The sequence below is a fragment of the Scyliorhinus torazame genome, chromosome 22, assembly GCF_047496885.1.
Source record: "Scyliorhinus torazame isolate Kashiwa2021f chromosome 22, sScyTor2.1, whole genome shotgun sequence".
Lineage (NCBI taxonomy): Eukaryota > Metazoa > Chordata > Chondrichthyes > Carcharhiniformes > Scyliorhinidae > Scyliorhinus > Scyliorhinus torazame.
In genome coordinates, this window is record NC_092728.1 from 98,656,468 (window position 1) to 98,679,095 (window position 22,628).

Here is a 22,628-nt window from a genome sequence, read left to right on the forward strand (position 1 = left end):
TGCCGGATGGTTTTCGCTGCCGTTGTCGTCTCACGATCACCTCCGCTTCAACCGTTCGTCCCGTCTTTCGCCCGGATTTTCCTTGAAACTGCTCCTGTAGATGTCAAGTTTGTTATTGTTTCCCGTGCCCTCCTTCCAGCTGTCATTCCTTTGCCTCCCCCCACCTCACTGGTTCCCCTTCTCCTGTGGTTCACCTTTCTTTTCTCTGGGGTTTAGCTGCTACCACCCCGCCCCGCCTCGGCTACTTTCCCCTGATTCTTGGCTACCTGGCTATTCTTCTGCTTGTTCGTTGGCCACAAACGGGTCCCGAACAATTGGGTGAATGGCTCCCACGTTCTGTGGAAGCCGTCGTCTGACCCTCGGATGGCAAATTTGATTTTTTCCATTTGGCGAGATTCTGAGAGGTCGGACAGCCAGTCTGCAGCTTTGGGTGGTGCTGCTGACCGCCAGCCGAACAGGATTCTACGGCGGGCAATCAGGGAGGCAAAGGCAAGGGCGTCCGCCCTCCTCCCCAGGAATAGATCAGACTGGTCTGATACCCTGAAGACCACCACTTTCGGGCATGGCTCCACCCTCATCCCCACCACTTTGGACATTGCCTCAAAGAAGGCTGTCCAGTACCCCAGTACCCTGCAAGTCTGGGACAAGACCAGAACATGTGGGTATAGTTGGCCAGGCTTCCTTGGCACCGTTCACATCTATCCTCCACCTCCGGGAAGAACCTACTTATACGAGTTCTTGTTAAGTGGGCTCTATGTACCACTTTTAGTTGCTTCAGGCTGAGCCTTGCGCACGCTAGCAGTTTTTAAATAAATAAATCTTTATTGTCACAAGTAGGCTTATATTAACACTGCAATTAAGTTAATGTGAAAAGCCCCTAGTCGTCACATTTCGGTGCCTGTTCGGATACACAGAGGGAGAATTCAGAATGTGCAAATTACCTAACAGCACGTCTTTCGGGACTTGTGGGGGGAAACTGGAGACCCGGAGGAAACCCACGCAGTCACTGGGAGAACGTGCAGACTCCACAGACAGTGACCCAAGCCGGGAATCGAACCTGGGACCCTGGAGCTGTGAAGCAACAGTGCTAACCACTGTGCTACCGTGCTCCACTTTTGGGGGGGGGGGGGGGGGAAGTGGTAGAAATTTCCTACGGCATTCCCTAAGATTGGCAACTATTGAGACTATAAATTTAAGACCATCGAGACCAGGGAGAGGTTAGTAGGAACCTATTTTCAGGCTAAGGCATGTGATTCCCTTTCCCTGAAACAGTAACGGAAGGAGAATAAAAAGTAATTTTTAAAAGGAACGTGGATAATTGTTGAAAAATAAATGAGTATGGGGAAATGGATAGTGGATAGCTCTTAAAGCTGACATTGGTGTGCTGAAGAAATGGATTCTTGTGTGATGCTTTAAGGAGAGTTTGACTTGTGTAGCCAATGTAACTCACATGGCCTTTTTCATGGTGAACAGATAGTGATTATATATTTTGAAGATTTGAGTTTGTAATGCTGACTGGTCTGTGTTGTATAGCACAACAGTGTGAGGTCGGTGAAAGCCAGACCACGCCCCAGCCCGAAGGCCCCACAGACCAAGAGCAGTTGCTGGAGGATAACATCCAAACCCTACAGCGGGAGAAGGAGGAGTTGTACACTCAGTACCAGGCACAGGTAAGAGGGGCTTCCTTTTTCATTTAGGGTGTGTATGGGGTGCGGTGGGAGAACTTTCTCAGCAGACATGAATCTTAAAGAATACACTCTAGGCGTCTTGGTACAGTGAACAGCATGTTTAGAGAACAATTCGCTTATTTTCCCCGCTTTCTTGAATCTTGGGGCAAAAATGTTTTTCACAAGCAAAGAAAGAAAAGCAATTGATACAATCAACCCAAGAAATTGGATTTAATCTCTTTGTACTCACATGTTCCTCCCCCCACCCCAAAAGGCTTCATGTGTACCTGTGATGTAGAAAGGAACTACTGAGAATTGGATACCGAATTATGCCCAGAGTTGTGCTGAGCTGGGTTACTACAGTTAGCTTCTGTCACAATTTAAGAGTGGGAAAGGTGCATGGCGTTACCAAATGACAAGATGTGAGTTTGAGCCCATGAGTACCCAGAATGTAATATAGCCTGTCTCAGCTGTGCCATAACAGTGAAAGTAAAATTGGAATGCTGTTCAAGGACATGAAGGCTAGTGCCAATTATTTTAACAGACCAAGACACACTTTCAACGAGCCGAGGGCACAATTAGGACGGATGTCAAGAGGTCCCATAATCAAATAATGATCGCTGTGTGGAGCAGCTTTCTAATTTGGGTAGTGGAGGCAAAAGTGCTTGGCATTGTTTCAGAAAAAGTGTGGCAGTGAAGATGTGGACCGCAAACTTGAATAGCCAGATGGCGTTCCTTAGAACACCAATGTTTATAGCCTAGAAGGCGAGAAACAGGAGTGCCACACTAGCATTCTGGAGTTAAGCAAGGGGATGGATTTGCCCTAGTGGACAGGGCAGGAAAACTAATGTAGGACAGTTTTTTTTGGGATAAATTTAAAGTAACCAACTCTTTTTTCCAATTTAGCGTGGCCAATCCACCTACCCTGCATATCTTTGGGTTGTGGGGGTGAGACCAGGGAAAATGTGCAAACTCCACATGGGACAGTGACCCAGGGCTGGGATCGAACACGGGTCCTTGGCTCCATGAGGCAGCAGTGCTAACCACTGCACCACCGTGACACCACAATGTAGGACAGTTAATGAGCAAATGTTTACAGTGATATTCAATTCCTCCCAACTAAAATATATTCCTCAAAGGAAGTAAAATTGTAGTGGGGGGAGGGGGATACATCCATGGCTAAGCAAGAAAGTTAACAAGAACATAAGGACAAAAACTAAGATGGACTATTTTGCAAAAGCCAGTGACAGGCTGCAAGATTGGAAAACTTTTAAAAGATCAATAAAGAGTTACGAAAAAGTAATAAAAAGTGCAATAGTAAATCATGAAAAAAAACTAGCGCAAAATACATTTATAAAAAAAAGCTTCTATAAGTGTATAAAAAGGAGGAGAGTAGCTAAGGTGAACGTTGGTCCCTTGGAGGATGAGACCGGGATGTTGTTAATGGGGAACACCGAAATGGCAGAGATGTTCAATCAATATTATGCCTCCGTTTTGACGGTAGAGTACATTGGAACCATCCCAATAGTAGCAAGTAATGCAGAGGTAATAGAAAGGGAGGAACTTGGAACAATCATCATCGATAAGGAAAAAGTACTGAGAAAACTATTGGGATTGAAGGCAGCCAAGCCCTAGGCTCCATCCTAGGGCCTTAATGGAAGTAACAGTGGAGATGATGGATCCATTGTTTTTTTAAAAAAAAAAAAAAAAAAATTTTTTTTTTAATTTAGTATCCAATTTTTTTTTCAGTTAAGGGCCAATTTAGCATGGCCGATCCACCAACCCTGCACATCTTTTGGGTTCTAGGGGTGAGACCCACGCAGACATGGACAGTCTGCATGGACAAACCTGGGACCTCGGCGTTGTGAGGCAGCAGTGCTAACCACTGCGCCCCCATGTCGCCCCGGATCTTTTGGTTATAACATTCCAACGTTCCCTGGTTGTGGCAGTGGGTCCAGTGGGTTGGGAAAATACTAATATAACACCTTTATTCAAAGAGGGAGGGAGGCAGAAAGTAGGAAACTTTGGACCAGTTAGTTTAACTTCTGTGGTTGAGAAATTGTCAGAATCCGTTATTAAGGCAGTAAGAACGACATTTGGAAAGTCAAACTCAATCCATCAGTGTCGACAGGGTTTTATGAAGGGTATTTAGTGTTTGATTAATTTGCTAGAGTTCTTCGAAGATGTAACTATAAAGGAGATTGACAGGAAAGATGTAGGGAGTATGTTTCCTCTTGGGCAATCTAGAGCAAAAGGTCATGGTTTGAGGGATGACAGATTTAAAATAGAGCTGTTCTTTTGTTATGTTTGGGGATACGTTAGCTGTTTTGTAGCCTGTGGGTAGACGGCCACTGGAAAAGTGAGAACTCATCTGCATAATGCCCCCTTAATTTTGTAAGCTGCACTGTATATTTGGGGAAGGTTGCAGGTATACATTGAGTAGAAGACTCCTTCATTCACCCAACTCGCGCCCTTCATGTTTCCAAGCCATCGTAAAGCGTCGGCAGGTATGAAGGTCCGTTTGAACCCAGCAAGGTCCCATCAACAGCAAATAAGATGGAAGATTAGTTACTCTGCTTGGGCGATTGAGGAATAAATGCTGGGCAGGACACTGGGAATGTACCCCTTTCTTTCCAAGGTGCAGTGGATCTTTAATGTGTCTGCATGTACCCAGGGCCCCAGTTTCCTATCTAGATAATGAGACGCCTCCAACAATGCAACACTCTCATTGCACTAAAGTAACATCCTGTGCCATCTTTACCAGTGAGTTGTCAGGTTGGATAATGTGCTTTGCCCTTGAAGTGAGGCCTGGAAGAAGTACGAGTCTAATCATAACCAGTGATGGAATGGACACAATATAATAGTAATTACTAGAGATACTCTGGTTTAGCAGCATCTGTGGAGAGAGAAACTGAGTTACTGTCTGTGATGAAAAATCACAACCTGAAATATCAACTTTTTCTCTCTCCACAGTATTTCCAGAATTTTCTGTTTTTATTTCAGTTTTCCAGCATCCACAGTAATTTGCTTTGGGATGGACACATCTCGTACACAGCAGCCATTTTTACCTTGATCTCTCCCACCCGGGTTATTCTCTCTTGCAACTTCTTCCATCGGGCAGGGGATACAAAAGCCTGAAAACACTCACTAACAGGTTCAAAAACAGCTTCTTCTCCAGTGTTACCAGACTCCTGAACGACCCTTTTACGGACTGAACTGATCTCTTCACACACCTCTACTGGGTAGTACTACCCTCCGAATACCCCCCTGATGCCTATGTCATTTGCATTGTGTATTTATGCATGTCCTATTTTTTTTCTTGTATGGAATGATCTGTCTGGACAGTACGCGGAACAATACTTTTCACTGTACCTTACACGTGACAACAAATCAAATAAAATTCAGAGTTGACTGAATGATGTTGGACCTTTACATTGCCAGCCCACCCAAATGTGATATCTGTGCAGCACCTGAAGACATTGCTTAAGAATTTGCACATTCAATAATTTTGCAATCTCTGGCCTCTTTAGGTTCGGGACAATGAGCAGCTGAGTCATTTAAATCTGGAACTTGAAGAGAGACTGCAGGAACTGGAGCGGACAGTGCAGCGTTACAATGACAATTCTGTAGACCGGAAGCAACTGCTGGAAAACATGCAGAGTGACAAGGCTACAATAAGCCGAGCACTGACGCAGAACCGCGAGCTCAAGGAGCAGCTAGCAGAGCTTCAAAATGCATTTGTCAAACTTGTGCGTACTCTACCATCACCTCGTGTGTAAAACCCTACTCCTCTACTCAATGTGTTTAATCTATTTCATTAATGCTGATACAACTGGAATACAAAGGCTTTTTAGTAGATCAAATTGCAGATGTTCCACCTTACATTTTGTGTATTTTGACTGCACTTTTAATCTGTTAAGTGGTTTCAACTTTTATGAATTCAGCTCTAACGTAATACTTATCTTTAAAAAGGATGACACAGCTAATCTGAATAATTGGACACCAGTTAATTTAACATCTATGCTTGTTGAGTGAGTATATTCAAGTCTTAGATTACTAGATTTTTGGACTGGAAATGGGGATAGGGAGGGAAACTAATTGAGATAGATGATTGACCATGAACGGCTTTAGGAGCTGCTCAGCCCGAAAATGCTCATTTCTTTTCTGTGCCGACTTTCAGAAATTTTAAAGATGAAATTACTAAATACCTAAGTGAGAAAATAAGTAAAAGCAGTGTTGCTGATTGCGTAAAGGAAAATCACGTTCTACAAAACCCATAACATTATTTTTTTCAAAAGTAGCATAATGGCTGCCACGGTGTCCAGTGACTTTTGGAATGCCTTCAAGGTTACTGAGCAGGGAACCAGAGAAGGTTAAAGTGTATGCAACTGGGGAAAGTGTGTCAAATGGGATTTAAAACTGGTTAGGAGGGAGGAAGCGGGTCGAGTTGAGGGCAGTTTCTCGGATACAGAATGGGGAGCAGAGTCCCACTGGTTCTGCGCTAGCGCTGTTCACTTTTACTGTGTGCAACAACAACAAATTGGGCAGTGAACGATAGAGAATGGCATTTGAATTGGTAAATACTTCTGAGGACCGAAGGTAAGTCACAAGGCAATATTAATCAGCTGGTGGAATGGGCAAAAATAGAGGCAGATAGAATTCTACTTGTCAACAAGTATGAGATGATAAAGAACAAGAACAATCCAGCAGAGGAACAGGTCCTTCAGCCTGTAGTCTTTTTTTTTTAAAAACGTTGTAATTGTGCATTATGGCAAGAGATATATATTTTTTTCGGGATATGAGCTTCGCTGGCTAGGCAAGCATTTGTTGTCCATCCCTAATTGCCCTTGAAAAGGTGGGTGGTGAGTTCCCTTCTTGAACCGCTGCAGTCCATGTGGTGTAGGTACACCCACTGTGCTATTCGGGAGGGAGCTCCAGGATTTTGACCGAGCAATAGTGCAGGAACGGCGATACATTTTCAAGTCAGGATGGGGAGTGACTTGGAGGGGAACCACCAGATCGGTGGTGGTGTTTCCATGTATCTATTGCCCTTGTCCTTCTTGATGGTAGTGGTCGTGGGTTTGGAAGATGATGCCCAAGGAGCCTTGGTGAGTTCCTGCAGTGCATCTTGTAGATAGCGCACACGGCTGCTATTGTGCTTTCATCTAGAATTATAAAAGCCAAGAGTCTGTATAAAACCTCTTGAGAATTCTGTTATTTAGGCTCCACTGTGTAGGAAAGATGTTCAAATGGTAAGGGCCTCATCTCTTCCACATAGATTTTTATTCCTGTCCTGATGTAGTCTATAGAAAGAGTGAAGCATGTTTGTTTCATTGGAGGAGGTGGGGGAATGTTTTAATTGAAGCGTTTGCACAGTCTGGGACAGTCAGCTATAGAAATAAGATTTGCGATAGTGCACTGCAGAGTTAGGGATGTCAATATTTTAATATGGGTTTGATGGATTGAGAGAAAGGAAAATGAATGGACATGGGATCATGTTAGACATTCAACTAAACCTACCCCTTGGTGGAGGTTAAACAATATCATATTGTTTCTTCACCAATTTTGTAGTAATGCTCATTTGCTTATTCTGCCCTGAAAAATAGTCAACCTGGTTTTACATACCTGCCCAGGTTTCAGCTAAACTTCTGGTGATGTAATTGAATAGGAGTTTTCCTGTGACATAAGTAATCCTAATTCTTCCAGTTTATTTTGTACATTTTATTTGCACTTTGCAATGTAAATGCACAATTTGTTTGTAAAGTTTACATGCAAAGTCTTCCACTGGATATTAATCTCAGAGCAGTGTTCACAGAAATCGAGAACACACTGTTTATTGTTGTGCTTAGAATTGTCATTTGACCACTGTCAAGATTACCATTATCTCTTTGTAACTGCTGCGCTCTCTCTCTCGCTCTCTCTCTCTCGCTCTCTCTCTCTCGCTCTCTCTCGCTCGCTCTCTCTCTCTCGCTCTCTCTCTCGCTCTCTCTCTCGCTCTCTCTCTCGCTCTCTCTCTCGCTCTCTCTCGCTCTCGCTCTCGCTCTCGCTCTCTCTCTCGCTCTCTCTCTCGCTCTCGCTCTCTCTCTCGCTCTCTCTCTCGCTCTCGCTCTCTCTCTCTCGCTCTCTCTCTCTCGCTCTCGCTCTCTCTCGCTCGCTCTCTCTCGCTCGCTCGCTCTCGCTCGCTCGCTCTCTCTCTCGCTCTCTCTCTCTCTCTTTCCCCCCCCCGCCCCCCACACTTTGAAACCCTGCCTTTTGCAGCACCAGGATCCCATTGATCAAAGCCAGCAAGAACATCTAATGTGACAGCAACAATGACTTGTTGCCTTTTACACTTTTAAATATTTGATCCTCCCCTAATATCTTTCCCCTGCAGTTTGAACCATGCTAGTTTGGTCCCTTGGTTCTATATCTGAGGTAACATGGACACCGCGGCGCTTTCAGTAGGTTATCTTCCTCTCTCTGCATGCTGATTTACCTTCGGAATCCATCCTTGGTCACCTCTTTACCATCTCCTTGCAATCCTTTACTGCCAGGTTAGAATTTGGGACCTGATTCCACAAATACTAATGATGGTGCGGTGCCTTGTTAGCATTTCTCCATTGATCCAAAGGCGATGCACTCCCAATCGTCTGTCTGATATCAGAACCTGGATGAGTCTAAATTTTCGCCAAAGCATCTTCAGCAAAACCAAAGGCAACTTGTTTGGCTCACGCTGGGACTTGTGTGCTTTTGGCTCTGACTCCTCAGTCTCGCTGCTCTCCCGGCAGAATGCTAGGAACCGTGGGACTAAAACCAGAGCTCTGTTCCACATTTATTCTGTTACCAAGATCACATTGTTCCATCTCCAAAACGTTATAGGCTTCTGCTCCTACCCTTCCTCCCATCTAGTTGATGCCTGACCCTTGAGACTGGATTTTACTAATTCTCTTCAAACTAACTTCCAATATTGGGGCAGTCGCAAGTTTTAAGCAATTCAAATGTTTCCGCCTCAGTCCTCACATGCACTAAACCATACCTTCCCATTACTGTCACCATCCACTTAAGCTTCATGCATATATTTAAATCAAAATGCTAATTTTTGGAAACTATTATTTGGCCATATTGGCAAATCATGCGAATGATTTGCACAATATGCCACGTTGCATGGGGATTATGAAGAATTGTTTTGAGGAATAATAAAGATTTGCTGTTTTTAATGTACGTATGCTCTCAATTAACTGTTTCCACAGACTAATGAAAACATGGAACTCACCGGTGCATTGCAGTCAGAAGAGCATGTAAAGAAAGAGCTGGCCAAGAAGGTGGGACATATGCATGAGGATGTAGCGGATTTGAAAGAAAAGGTATTGATTTCTCCCACATTGCAAAGGTGTCAAGTGATTTAAATACTTTCCTTACATTGTGCACATCCTAACCCAGTTGCATTTTCATGTGAAGTAACCTCATACTGAACTCCTGTTATATGCAGGGAGCTTATTCTCTGTCCCTCTCCCAGTTTTATTCATGAGTATTTTCGAATGTGCTCAGTTTTGTTTTGCACCTTGGATTGTGCAGTTTGCCTTGGCTTACATGGAACAGGAGCACATTCTAGGCAACCTGAATATTGCTGCAATAGTGGGCCAATGTGCATTATGCAGCAGAACAAATCATTTATCTTCAGATGGAGCACTTTCAATTCGGACAGCTTGGAAGGTCTGCATGGAATGAAGGGAAAGATTAAAAGGAGATTTTCCATTGTAGACACAGCAGGACATCAAATCAGGATGCTCTTGTCTACCTTGAAATAGATCTATATAAAAAATGGCCCTTTTTTTTAATGTATTGTGAAAAAGTAAATACATTTTCTAGCATTAAATCATTGCATGGTGGGGGGCGGGGGGCGGGGGGGGGGGGGGGGGGGGGGGATGTCATCTTTACCTGGTGGAAACATGGCATATTGAATGTATAATAAAAAAAGTAGCAAGTGTCAGGAAGTGGATGAAATGTTTAAAACATAAACTGTATCACAATTGTCCTGAAGAATGGGATTTCTTTCTCTACTATTACATTCCTGTTAGCCAGTCGGTGAAGGAAGAAATCAGAGAGTCTTTATGTAGTATAAATTTATTCATAATGAATCATTACAGGTACATGTCTCCTAGCTTGACTTGCCCTCTGTGTCAGCATGCGTCTCTTTATCATGCTAAAGTAATACCCTTTGCTTCTAAAAAGAATTATGAATTTTCCCCCAGTTACTGCTCAAAGGATACCACAAGATTTTATATTTTTGAGACCGTTACTGTAACAAACACATTAAAATCAACATAGACTGAACATGGCTTGCGGCACTAAACCACAGAAAAGTGGGAACGTACTGCACAACTGAAAACCCCATGTTGCATTTATACATGATACCGTACAAAATCTTTGGGTCCAGATTTCCTCGCTGCTCGAACACTACCCCTTCCCTCTGCCCCACCGGGATGAATCTTCCAGTGTCCTTGTAAACCGAATCCTCCTCATTCGGCCCTTGGAGCATAATCAAATCGACTTCCCGCAAGGTACCCTGGTGATTTTGTGGTCTTTAATTCTTCGCAATCCTTGTCTCCTCACCAGCCCTCCTCTGGGGGTTAACCCCAAAGCCTGGCGCCGCAGCACCTGCTGCCCCTAAATCCTCAGTCTACGGATTCAGAACCTGCGCAGCAGTATGGCCACCTGTTTCTTCCTTTGTGTCCAGGTGTTGAAGCTTGCACCTTACTTTGAATAAGTTTTACTTTGGATTTCTGTCTCCATAATAAATGATTCCCAATGGATTTGTCTCCAGGGTGATTCAGTGTGAAGTTACGTGGGTTTGTCTCTGGGCAGATCTTGTTGGAGGTCACTCTTTCCCGACTATTCCATTCTACCTTGAATTAAAGAAGACAGTTTAAAATAAAATCTTATAACATCCAGTGTTCATATCACTGTATGTACTTTAATTGATGGTGTTTGATGATGCCACTCTTTCCCACCCCCCCCCACCACCTTTTGTTTTGCTTCTCCAGCCAGGATGATCTAAGCTGCTGACTATATTGCTGTCTCCCCTCGGGAGGTTTTTGGTTTTATTTATTTATTATTGTCACATGTATTGATATACAGGGGAAAGTATTGTTTCTTGCATGCTGTACATAGGGAAGGAAGGAGAGACTGCAGAATATAATGTTACAGGTATAGCACTGTGTAGAGAAATGATCAACTTAATACGAGGTAGGTCCATTCAAAAGTCTGATGGCAGCAGGGAAGAAGCTGTTTTTGAGTCGGTTGGTACGTGACCTCAGACTTTGGTATCTTTTTCCTGACGGAAGAAGGTGGAAGAGAGTATGTCCGGGGTGCGTGGGGTCCTTAATTATGTTGGCTGCCTTTCCGAGGCAGTGGGAATTGTAGACAGAGTCAATGGATGGGAGGCTGGTTTGCGTTATGAATTGGGCTACATTCACGACCTTTAGTAATTTCCTGCAGTCTTGGGCAGAGCAGGATCCATACCAAGCTGTGATACAACCAGAAAGAATGGTTTCTATGGCGCATCTGTAGAAGTTGGTGAGGTTGAGGGGGATGTGAGGAAAAAACATTTTACCCAGACGGTAGTGAAGGTCTGGAATGCACTGCCTGGGAGGGTGGTAGAGGTGGGTTGCCTCACATCCTTTAAAACGTACTTGGATGAGCACTTGACACAACATAACGTTCAGGGCTACAGGCCAAGTGCTGGCAAATGGGATTAAGTAGATAGGTCCGGTATCGGTGCAGACTCGATGCCTCTTGGCTCCAGGGACCTGGGTTCAGTTCCGGCCTCTGGTGACTGTGTGGAGTTTGCACTTCATCCCCATGTTTGCGTGGGTTTTTTCTGGGTGTTCCAGTTTCCCCCCACAGTCCGGTTTCCCCCCACAGTCCAAAGATGTGCAGGTTAGATAGATTGGCCATGATAAATTGTCCTTAGTCCAAAACATTAGGTGGGGTTACTGGGTTACGGGGATAGGGCTTGAGTAGGATGCTCTTTCCAAGGGCCGGTACAGACTTAATGGGCTGAGTGGCCCCCATTTGCACTGTAGAGATTTGCAGTGAAGATATTCTATGATGGGCTTGCTCTGCACCGTGTAGTTTGGTGGTTCTTGCTCCAAATGAGGCACAACAATGATCTTTTCCCACTGCCTGGTCAAACATGAAGGGATTGCTTTTGTTACCCACAACGTACAGGCTGAATCTCCTGCTGTCCCCATGGTACTCATCTAAAAAGTAATCAGTTTCCCCAAAGAGTTGGACCTTCAAGCCAGCAACGTCATTGCTAAAACAAACTATCTTCCGTGTTTTTGATGTTTGTAACTATTGCAGCTGATATTCCAATGCTGCGTGTGTTTTTTGTAGCTCGAAGTGACGGCACAGGAAGCTCAGGCCATGCAGGGGGAGCGGAATGAAATATATGCTCACCTACAGCAGTACATCACAGCTTACCAGCAACTGGTGGCTGAGCGGGAGGAATTTCAGAAACACATACAGCAGGCTTATCTCGTGGATGGGCTGCAGCATGAGGAGGCACAAGACGGAGTCCGAAATGAGCTGCAGCCGAAGGATCATATGGTGACAAAGGTGAGATAAAAGATTCAATGGGAGATGGAGAACTGATCATCTTGTAGTTTTAAGCGAATGTTATTGTAGACGAGTAATTTCCTCCATGTGCGCTGCTAGCAAGGAGCCGCTGGGAATACATACTGGGTGGGGCATTGTGAGCACGGTCCCCATGATTTTCCATCTGTAATGCCAGATTTACTGCATTCAACACTTAGTGGCATTTTAGAACAATTGAGAGAGAATGAATCGTGACAAAATGGGTGGCCATTTAAGATGCGGAAAATGTAAAAGCAAGAAAGTGGCTCTTGAATTAACAGTGTGCCAAAGGGGCAATGAACAGCCACTGCCTGACTTTCAAGGTCTGTTTCAGGATTTGATGCTGCCAATTTACACAAGACTCTGCTGGATTTAATAAATGGCACCTAATGTTTGAAGAATGGAAATGATTGTACATCTCAGCCAGTTTAGACATCTAAAGGTGTAAGAGGTAGCACGGGGATAGGAGGCCATGATTCGGGAGTCTGTATCCGCAGTTACCTTTTTAATAATGAAATGTGTCCATCCACAGGAGCAATTGGAACGGTTGAACGATGAAAACACAGGATTGAGGTCTATGATCAGTAAACTATCAGCGGACTTGAGCAAGATCAGTTCACAGCTTGGGGAAGGTGCGGGAACCTGAGCTTCATTTTTAGCCACTTCTAAAATGATGTCTCTTACACTTTGTCTCCAGATGATTTTGAAATTCTAAATCGTTCCATCCACCAAAGCCTGGGGACTCCCAACCAAGTCGCCACACAAGCCCCCTCGGTTTGCTTATAGTGTGAACTTGTTTATGTGTTGAAACCTCAAAACTCTCAAGATAGGGCGACACAGTAGCACAGTGGTTAGCCCTGTTGCTTCACAGCACCAGGGTCCCAGGTTTGATTCCCGCTTGGGTCACTGTCTGTGTGGAGTCTGCACGTTCTCCCCATGTCTGCGTGGGTTTCCTCCGGATGCTCCGGTTTCCTCCCATAAGTCCAAGAAGACGTGCTTGTTAGGTGAATTGGACGTTCTGAATTCTCCCTCCGTGTACCCGAACAGGTGCTGGAGTGTGGCGACTAGGGAATTTTCACAGTAACTTCATTGCAGTGTTAATGTAAGCCTACTTGTGACAATAAAGATTATTAGAATATTATTATTGTCATTGAGCAAATATTCCAGGTACCAGACTCTGAAGAAATTCTGGAGTTACTGCTGTTCCATTATATTTTTTTAAATTCATGTTATTTTGAGCAAGGCCTGAGTTATATTTTTTTTAAAAAACAAAACAGTAATTTTATTAAAAAGGGTGATTGTCATCTATGGGTTTATTGTTCCTGGGTTCAGCAGGTTCCTGCTGAAGTTGGTTAATTTTTAACTTTGTGCCAGCAGATGATATGTTGGAAGATCATCTAATTTCCAAGCATGGAAATCAGAAGACCAATCATGTTACAATACCAGCAGAACTGGAAAGTAAAGAGGAAATGGTAAGAATGCTTTTAGGACAATATAAGAACATCATAAAATGTTGAGCTTGAGTATCAGCAGGCGGAATCTCCGAGTAAAGGATGTAGGTTCGATCTCTCCCATGCTGTTGTATCGTTAGACCGGCCGCACTGCTTTGGAAAATATTTGAAGACAAGGACTTTGTGACCAGGAAGAAAGAAGAGTTGGAGTGACCTCCCTCAGATGCTGGTTTTGTTTGTCGCCTGATGTCCAGCCTGAAACATACATGATCTAACTGGAAGAGATTAGAGGGGCTGAATATTATCACAGGATACAAAAGGTTTAACCGAGTAAATTGTCTGGGAGGCAACCCAACCGAATCCCATACCATCAAATGTTAGGAGCAGGCGGTGGCCATTTGGCCCCTCGAGGCTTCTTTGCTATTTGATAAGATCGGGACTGATGTGGTTGTTCTTCCTACTTGCCTGCCCACCTCCATACACCCTTAGATTATCTCTATCTAACTCCGCCTTAAAAATATTCAATGATGCCTACCTCCACTGCTCTCTGGCAAAGGGAAGAGAATTCTACAGACTCATGATGACCCTCTGAAAAAGAATTTCTCTTCATCGCTGTGTTAAATGGGTGACCTCTTATTTATAAACTGTCTCCCCCGTAAGGGGGAACATCCTCCGCATCCTGTCCCCTCAGGATTTTATATGTTTCAATCAAATCATCTCTCATTCTAACGTCCAATGGGTACAGGCCCAGCCTTTCCTTGTAAGATAAAGCCCTTTATCCCAGGAATCAGTCGCGCAAACCTGCTGTGCGCTGCTAATGCAATTATGCATGTCCTTAAATAAGGAGACCAAAACTGTACACTACTCCTAGATTTGACCTCATTAATGTCCTGTACAACTGTAGCACAACTTTCCTACTTTTATCTTCCATTCCCCATGCAATAAATGACACCATTCCAATTGCTTTCCTAATTGCTGTATCTGCATACTAACATCTTGTCATTTGTGTACCAAGATACCCTGATCTCTCTACCACCGAGATCTGCAGTCTGTCAACTTAAATGGCATACTGCTTTTCTATTTTCCATGCGAGTTCACATTTTCCCACATAATACTGCATCTGCAAAATATCTGCCCACTCACTTCACTACCTCCCTTTAGAGATCTTGGTGTCATTGGTAAATTTGTAACGATACATTCAGTCTCTTCACCAAGTCATTGATATAGATTGTGAATAGTTGAGGCCCCAGCACCGGTCCCTGTGGAACTCCACTCATTGCATCTTGTCAACTCGAAAATGACCCATTTGTGCCTACTATGTTTCCTGTTAGCTTTCTTAAAAAAAAATTTTTTAAATTCCAATCCACCACCCTACTCATCTTTGGGTTGTGGGGGTGAGACCCACACAGACATGGGGAGAATGTGCAAACTCGGGACTTGTGACCTGCGGCCGGCATCAAACCCGGATCCTCGGCGCTGTGCGACAGCAGTGCTTTCCACTGAGCCACCACACTGCTGCCCTCTTTCCTGTTAGCCAATCAATCTATCTATGCTAACAAGTAACCCCCACACCACGATCTCTTATTTTGTGTAATAAACTCTGATGTGGCACATTGTCAAATGTCTCTGGAAATCTAAGAACAGCGCATCCACAAGTTTTTATCCATGTTGCTTGTTCCTTCCTCTTAAGACCATTAGGCAACCGTGATTTCTCTTTCTCAAAACTCTGTTGACTCTGCCAGCTGACTCTCAATCTCAAAGCACTGCTATAATTTCTGTCATAGAATTCAAACGTTTTCCCTATGATGGACGTTTGGTGAACTGCCCCATCATTTCCTGCTTTCTGTCTTCGGAGTTAAGTTACATTCGCTATTTTCTGATCTGCTTTGACTTTTCTAGAATCTAATGAATTTTTGAAAGTTGAAGCCAATGTATCTGGTATCTCAACAATCACTTATTTTAGGACCCTCGGTTGAAGGCCATCGTGGAGACTTCAACCTCTAGTTATAATAATTTTCTTTGGTGATTTTAATTGTTTTAAATTCCTTTCTTCCTTTTGCCTTTCGATTTACAAGCATTTATGTTATTTGAGTCTTCTGCACTAAAGACAGATGCAAAATATCTGTTCAATTCATCCACCATTTCCTTATTTTCCATTTATTAATTCACCAGACTGTTGCCTTTTCTTTTCTTTGCTCTTTTCCTGTGGCTCTATCCCAATTATGGCAAGCAGTGAATTTGCCCTTCTTTCTATGTTATCTAGGTCCTAATGCTTAGAGTTGCCAGGTATCAAATGATACCACCACAAGTTTCATCCGGCTATCAATCAAAGAGCCAAACACCAGTTAGTTAGTTCAAGGTCAAGGGTACTTTATTTACACACAATTAGTCATGCAACATAAACGCTACTAGTTAACCTATCAGCTAAGACAACCTGTACTTAACTTCGGGCACCCGGCGTAGGTCAGAGAAACAGTGGCCGCTGTTCGATTCTGGATCTATCGAGTCCGAAGGAGTAACTGCTGCTCAGCTGGGCTCATCCGTCTGGTAGCGAGCGTTGAACTTGTACTTGCTTCTGGTGTTGCTGCATTTGGAGATGGCCGTGACCGGGGTACTAATTCCAAGAGAGAACGAACATATGGCGAACTCTTCTTAAACTTGGGGGTTTTCGCGCTCTTTTGTGCGGTCCTTCAGTTTGGGCCCCACTAATTGGGTGATCCTTGATCACTCCATTCGATTCCTAACCAATAAGTGGGCGGGGATCTGGGTGGCTGGGCGTGTCCCAAGCTGTCACTGACCCCGTTATTTGCGTTTCCCTTGAGCAGGGAGTGGCGCCGAAATGTCTGGGACTGTACCGGTTGCTCGAGCACCAGTCCTTTGTTTTGGTGAAGATATATATAGACAAATTCAAAGATGCAAGACAATGCTTAGAATGCGAGCATTTGCAGTTAATTAAGTGTTTACATATTCAGACATAGGAGTAACCCCAGAACGCAGCAGACCAGCTGCGGAACACCGCCAAACAGATGAGACAACGATACTATGCCACCTATATGCACACCAAGAACAAGAAGCTTGAGAAACTCGGCATCACCAGCAGCAACCAAGCCTCCCTGGTACCACAGTAGTAAACAATACAGGGAAATCTATTGTCAACTTGTCGGACTACACCCTTCAACCAGACTAAATCGAAGTCCTCAGCAGAGGGCTCAATTTCTGCACCACCACCAAAATGGACCCCATCAGTCTCGCGGCAGACGGAGGAATTCATCAGGCGAATGAGGCTCCGGGAATTCTTCCACTGACCCCAAGAGGCCGACAGCGAACCCAAGGAGACTACGAATGAACCGGAACAGCAGGCCGAGAGATCTACGGTGCGGCAACCGAAGAGGAAAGAGTCGAATGGGACCCCTCCAGAAGGCCACTGCCCTAGACTTGACATGTATGCTCAAGCCGTCAGGAGTCGTGTTAATGCCAGATTCATCAGTCGCGTTCACAAGGCAGCCACAAAAGTCACCCAAGCACAACGCAATGCCATCCGCTGCTCTCCAGACCAACCGCAATATCGTCATCAAACCAGCAGACAAAGGAGGAGCCACCGTCATACTGAACAGAACGGACTACTGCAAAGAAGTATACTGACAACTCAACAACCAGGAACACTACAGACAGTTACCCGCAGATCCAACCTATGAACACACCCGCTAACTCAACAGACTGATTAAGACCTTCGATCCAGACCTTCAGAGCACCCTACGTGCTCTCATCCCACGTGCTCCCCGCATTGGAGATCTCTACTGCCTCCCGAAAATACACAAGGCCAACACACCAGGCCGTCCTATCGTTTCAGGCAATGGGACCCTGTGTGAGAACCTCTCTGGCTACATTGAGGGCATCTTGAAACCCATCGTACAAGGTACGCCCAGCTTCTGTCGCGACACGGCGGACTTCCGACAGAAACTCAGCACCCATGGACCAGTTGAACCAGGAACATTCCTCGTCACAATGGGCGTCTCGGCACTCTACACCAGCATCCCCCGTGACGACGGCATTGCTGCAACAGCCTCAGTACTCAACACCAACAACTGCCAATCTCCAGGCGCAATTCTGCAACTCATCCGCTTCGTTCTGGATCACAACGTCTTCACCTTCGACAACAAGTTCTTCATCCAGACGCATGGAACAGCCATGGGGACCAAATTTGCACCTCAATATGCCAACATCTTCATGCACAAGTTTGAACAAGACCTCCTCGCTGCACAGGACCTTGAACTGACGTTATAGACCAGATACATCGATGACATTTTTTTCCCTTTGGACCCACGGCGAAGAATCACTGAAACGACTACACGATGACATCAATAAGTTCCATCCCACCATCGGACTCCTACAGATGCTGAAAGATGCCCTTGTACAAACAGGATATGGTACTCAACTCATCGATCGACAGTTCCAATGTGCCACAGTAAAAACCGCACCAACCTCCTCTGAAGACGAACACTGGACACAACCGACGGAGTACCCTTTGTCATCCAATACTTTCCCGGAGCGGAGAAACTACGACACCATCTTCGCAGCCTTCAACACGTCATCAATGAAGATGAACATCTTACCAAGGTCATCCCTACACCCCCACTACTTGCCTTCAAACAAGGGCGCAACCTCAAACAAACCATTGTTTGCAGCAAACTACCCTGCCTTCAGAACAGCGACCACGACACCACACAACCCTGCCATGGCAATCTCTGCAAGACGTGCCAGATCATCAACATGGATACCACCATTACACGTGAGAACACCTCCCACCAGGTATGCGACTCGGCCAACGTTGTCTACCTCATACGCTGCAGGAAAGGATGTCCCGAACCGGAGTACATTGGCGAGACCATGCAGACGCTGCGACAACGAACGAACTGACATCGCGCGACAATCACCAGGCAGGAATGTTCCCTTCCAGTCGGGGAACACTTCAGCCGTCAAGGGCATTCAGCCTCTGATCTCTGGGTAAGCGTTCTCCAAGGCGGCCTTCATGACGCGCGACAATGCAGAATCGCCGAGCAGAAACTTATAGCCAAGTTCCGCGCACATGAGTGCGGCCTCAACCGGGACCTGGGATTCATGTCGCATTACATTCATCCCCCACCATCTGGCCTGGGCTTGCGAAATCCTACCAACTGTCCTGGCTTGAGATAATTCACACCTCTTTAACCTGGGGTTACCCCTATGTCTGGATATGTAAACACTTAATTAACAGCAAATGCTCGCATTCTAAGCATTGTCTTGCATCTTTGAATTTGGCTATATATATGTTTCTGGAACATGCCTCTTCATTCGCCTGAGGAAGGAGCAGTGCTCCGAAAGCTAGTGTTTGAAACAAACCTGTTGGATTTTAACCTGGTGTTGTAAGACTTCTTACTGTGCTCGCCCCAGTCCAACGCCGGCATCTCCACATCTTGGTGAAGATGGGCCATCAAATGCTAATCTGCCCCATTACAATACTAATTGGTCGAAGTTTCGATACCGTCTGGACTTCTTGCTTGCAAATATGCATTTCAGGCTCTGTGCCTGCCTGAGTCTTGGCTTGTCCATTTTACCCACTAGGCTTTGCAAGTTTCTCTACCTGGTTGTAAGTGGCCATTCCAGATGGCTACAAGACTCCCTCTCCAGAGGACTAAAGTTCATATCACTTTTCTTAAATACCTGTAGAACCTCACCTCACATGTCCGTATTTATATTTCTAGCTAGCTTTCGCTCACTTTAATTCCGCATTTTTCTTGGTCAATCATTGTTATTTTTTACTACTATTTTTTTAATAAACATTTTATTGAGGTATTTTTGGTAATATAGCAACAACAAAATAAATAATGTACATGAAGCTATAAACATAGTGCAAAAGCCATCTCCCTCCCTTACAGGTCCCACCTTTATTAACCCCCTACTCTAAGCTAAAATAACCCCTCCCCTTCTGCTGACGATTAATTTTCCGCGAAGAAGTCGATGAACGGTTGCCACCTCCGGGCGAACCCTAACCGTGACCCTCAAGGCGAACTTGATTTTCTCCAAACAGAGAAAGCTAGCGACTTCAGGGGCTTTGAGTCCCTCCAAGCTAATAGTATCCGTCTCCGGGCTATCAGGGAAGCAAAGGCCAGAACGTCTGCCTCTTTCTCCTGGATTCCCGGGTCTTCCGACACCCAGAAAATCGCCACCTCTGGACTCAGTGCCACCCTTGTTTTTAACACCATGGACATGACATCTGCAAACCCCTGCCAAAATCCCCTAAGCTTCGGACATGCCCAGAACATGTGGACATGGTTTGCTGGCCCTCCCACACATTTTGCACACCTGTCTTCCACCCCAAAGAATCTGCTCATCCGGGCCGCTGTCATATGAGCCCGATGAACGACCTTGAATTGAACGACCTTGAATTGTATCAGACTAAGCCTGGCACATGTTGCTGACGTGTTGACTCTACTCAACGTGTCCACCCATAGACCATCCTCTCCTCCCAGCTCCTCCTCCCACTTGCGCTTCAGCTCCTCGGTCGGCAGCTCCTCTGTCTGCGGCTCTCTGACCCCATAAGTTCCTTGTAAATGTCAGACGCTCCCTTCTCCTACCCACCCTCTAGAAACTACCCTGTCCTGAATCCCCCTTAGCGGTAGGAGCGGGAAGGTTGACACCTGTTTACGTAGAAAGACTCGCATCTGCAGGTACCTGAATTTGTTTCCCCTCGCCAACCCAAACTTCTCCTCCAGCGCCATCATACTCGGAAAGCTCCCCTCTATAAACATACACCCCATCCTCTCCATCTCTGCTCTCCATCATATCCGGAACCCCCCATCCATACTTCCCAGGGCAAACCGGTGATTATTACAGATTGGGGACCAGACCGATGCTCCCTCTGCTACCACATGCCTCCTCCATTGCCCCCAGACTCTCAGGGTTGCCACCACCACGGGGCTGGTGGGGTACCGTGCCGGCGGGAATGGCAGAGGCGCAGTTGCCAACGCCCCTAGACATGCATGAAGCCCACCTCCATACGCTCCCATGCCGACCCCTCCCCCACCACCCACTTCCTGATCATGGCTATATTCGCCGCTCAGTAATAGTTACTAAAATGTGGCAGTGCCAGCCCGCCCTGTCCCCGTCTCCGCTCAAGCATTACCATCCTTATTCGTGGGGTCTTGCCCGCCCAAACGAAGCCAGTGATCACTTTGTTGACCTGTTTAAAAATGGACCGTGGAATAAAGATGGGGAGACACTCAAATACAAACCGGAATCTCGGGAGGACCGGAATCTTCACCGTCTGCACCCTCCCAGCCAGTGACAACAGGAGCGCGTCCCACCTCTGAAAATCATCCTTCATTTGGCCCACTAGTCGGGCCAGGTTTATTTTATGCAGCCGGTCCCATTCCCACGCCACTTGAATGCCTAGGTATCAAAAGCTTCTCCCTACTAATATAAACGGCAGCTCCCCCAATCACCTCTCCTGCCCCCTCGCCTGGACTGCAAACATCTCACTTTTCCCCATATTTAGCTTATACCCCGAAAACCGGCCAAATTCCCGTCATGATTTCTTCCATCCCCTCTTTGGGTCCGATACATACAGAAGCAGGTCGTCTGCATAGAGCGAGACTCTGTGCTCCACCTCCCCGGACCAGCCCCTTCCAGCCCCTTGAGGCTCTCTGAACAATTGCCAACGGCTCTATAGCTAGCCGAAAAACAGTGGGGAGAGGGGGCATCCCTGCCTCGTCCCCCGGTGCAGTCTAAAATAGTCTGATGTTGTCCTATTCGCCCGTACGCTTGCCACAGGAGCCTGACACAGCAACCTGACCCAGTCAATAAAGCCCTGCCCAAATCCGAACAGTCCCAGCAGCTCCAACAGATAATCCCATTCTACCCGATCAAAAGCCTTTTCTGCATCCATTGCGATCACTACCTCCACCTCCCTACCTTCCGGGAGCATCATGATCACGTTTAGCAACCATTTACATTGGCCACCAACTGCCTACCCTTAACAAACCCCGTCTGGACCTCCCCAATAACGTCCGGAACACGATCCTCAATCCTGGAGGACAAAATTTTGGCCAGCAATTTGGCATCCACATTCAACAGGGATAGCGGCCTGTAGGACCCACATAGCTCCGGGTTCTTGTCCCGCTTCAGAATCAGCGAAATTGTGACATCGTCGGGGGTAGCACCGCTCTTTCCCTTGCCTCATTGAACATCCTCATCAACACCGGCCCCAATATCCCAGAGAATGTTTTATAAAACTCCACTGGGTACCTGTCCGGCTCCGGGGCTTTACCCAACTGCATAGCCTTCACTATCTCTTCCACCCCGATCGGGGCTCCCTGTCCACCTTTGGGAAATTCAGCCCCTCCAAGAAGTGCCTCATCCCCTCCGGCCCCGTAGGGGGTTCCGACCTATACAGCCTACTGTAGAAATCCCTAATCGCCTTATTCACCCCTGCTGAATCTCCAACCAGGTGCCCACCTCCGTCATTTACTTTCCCTAGCTGCCTCCCCTCTTTCTAAACTGCTGTGCAAGCATTCTGCTGACCACCTCTCCATACTGCTAGATCGCCCCACTCGCCTTTCTCAGCTGCTCCACCGCCCTCCCTGTGGTTAACAAGCCGAACTCCGCCTGGAGCCTCCACCGTTCCTTTAAAAGCCCTGCCTCTCAGGTCTCCCGCATACCTCCTATCGATCTGTAGTATCTCCTTTACCAGTCGATCCGTCTCTGCCCTGCCCACTTTCTCCCTATGGGCCCATATCGAGATCAACTCCCCTCTAACCACCGCCTTCAGTGCTTCCCAGACCATCGCTACTGAAATTTCCCCCGTGTCGTTGACTATTTTTTACTTCTGTCCAATCTTCTAACCTGCCACTAATCT

At 45.9% G+C, this 22,628-nt stretch overlaps 1 protein-coding gene across 3 annotated transcripts in view; it reads left to right on the top strand.

Annotated features, from left to right (window-relative positions):
* golga2 (golgin A2) overlaps window positions 1–22,628 on the top strand; it is a 104,432-nt gene that overhangs the window by 60,806 nt on the left and 20,998 nt on the right. For all 3 annotated transcript variants that reach the window (XM_072488706.1, XM_072488708.1, XM_072488709.1), the window contains 6 exons: window positions 1,534–1,670; window positions 5,198–5,416; window positions 8,897–9,010; window positions 12,045–12,266; window positions 12,817–12,916; window positions 13,662–13,756. In XM_072488706.1, the coding sequence (XP_072344807.1) occupies window positions 1,534–1,670; window positions 5,198–5,416; window positions 8,897–9,010; window positions 12,045–12,266; window positions 12,817–12,916; window positions 13,662–13,756 (887 nt within the window). The remainder of the gene's footprint in view (window positions 1–1,533; window positions 1,671–5,197; window positions 5,417–8,896; window positions 9,011–12,044; window positions 12,267–12,816; window positions 12,917–13,661; window positions 13,757–22,628) is intronic.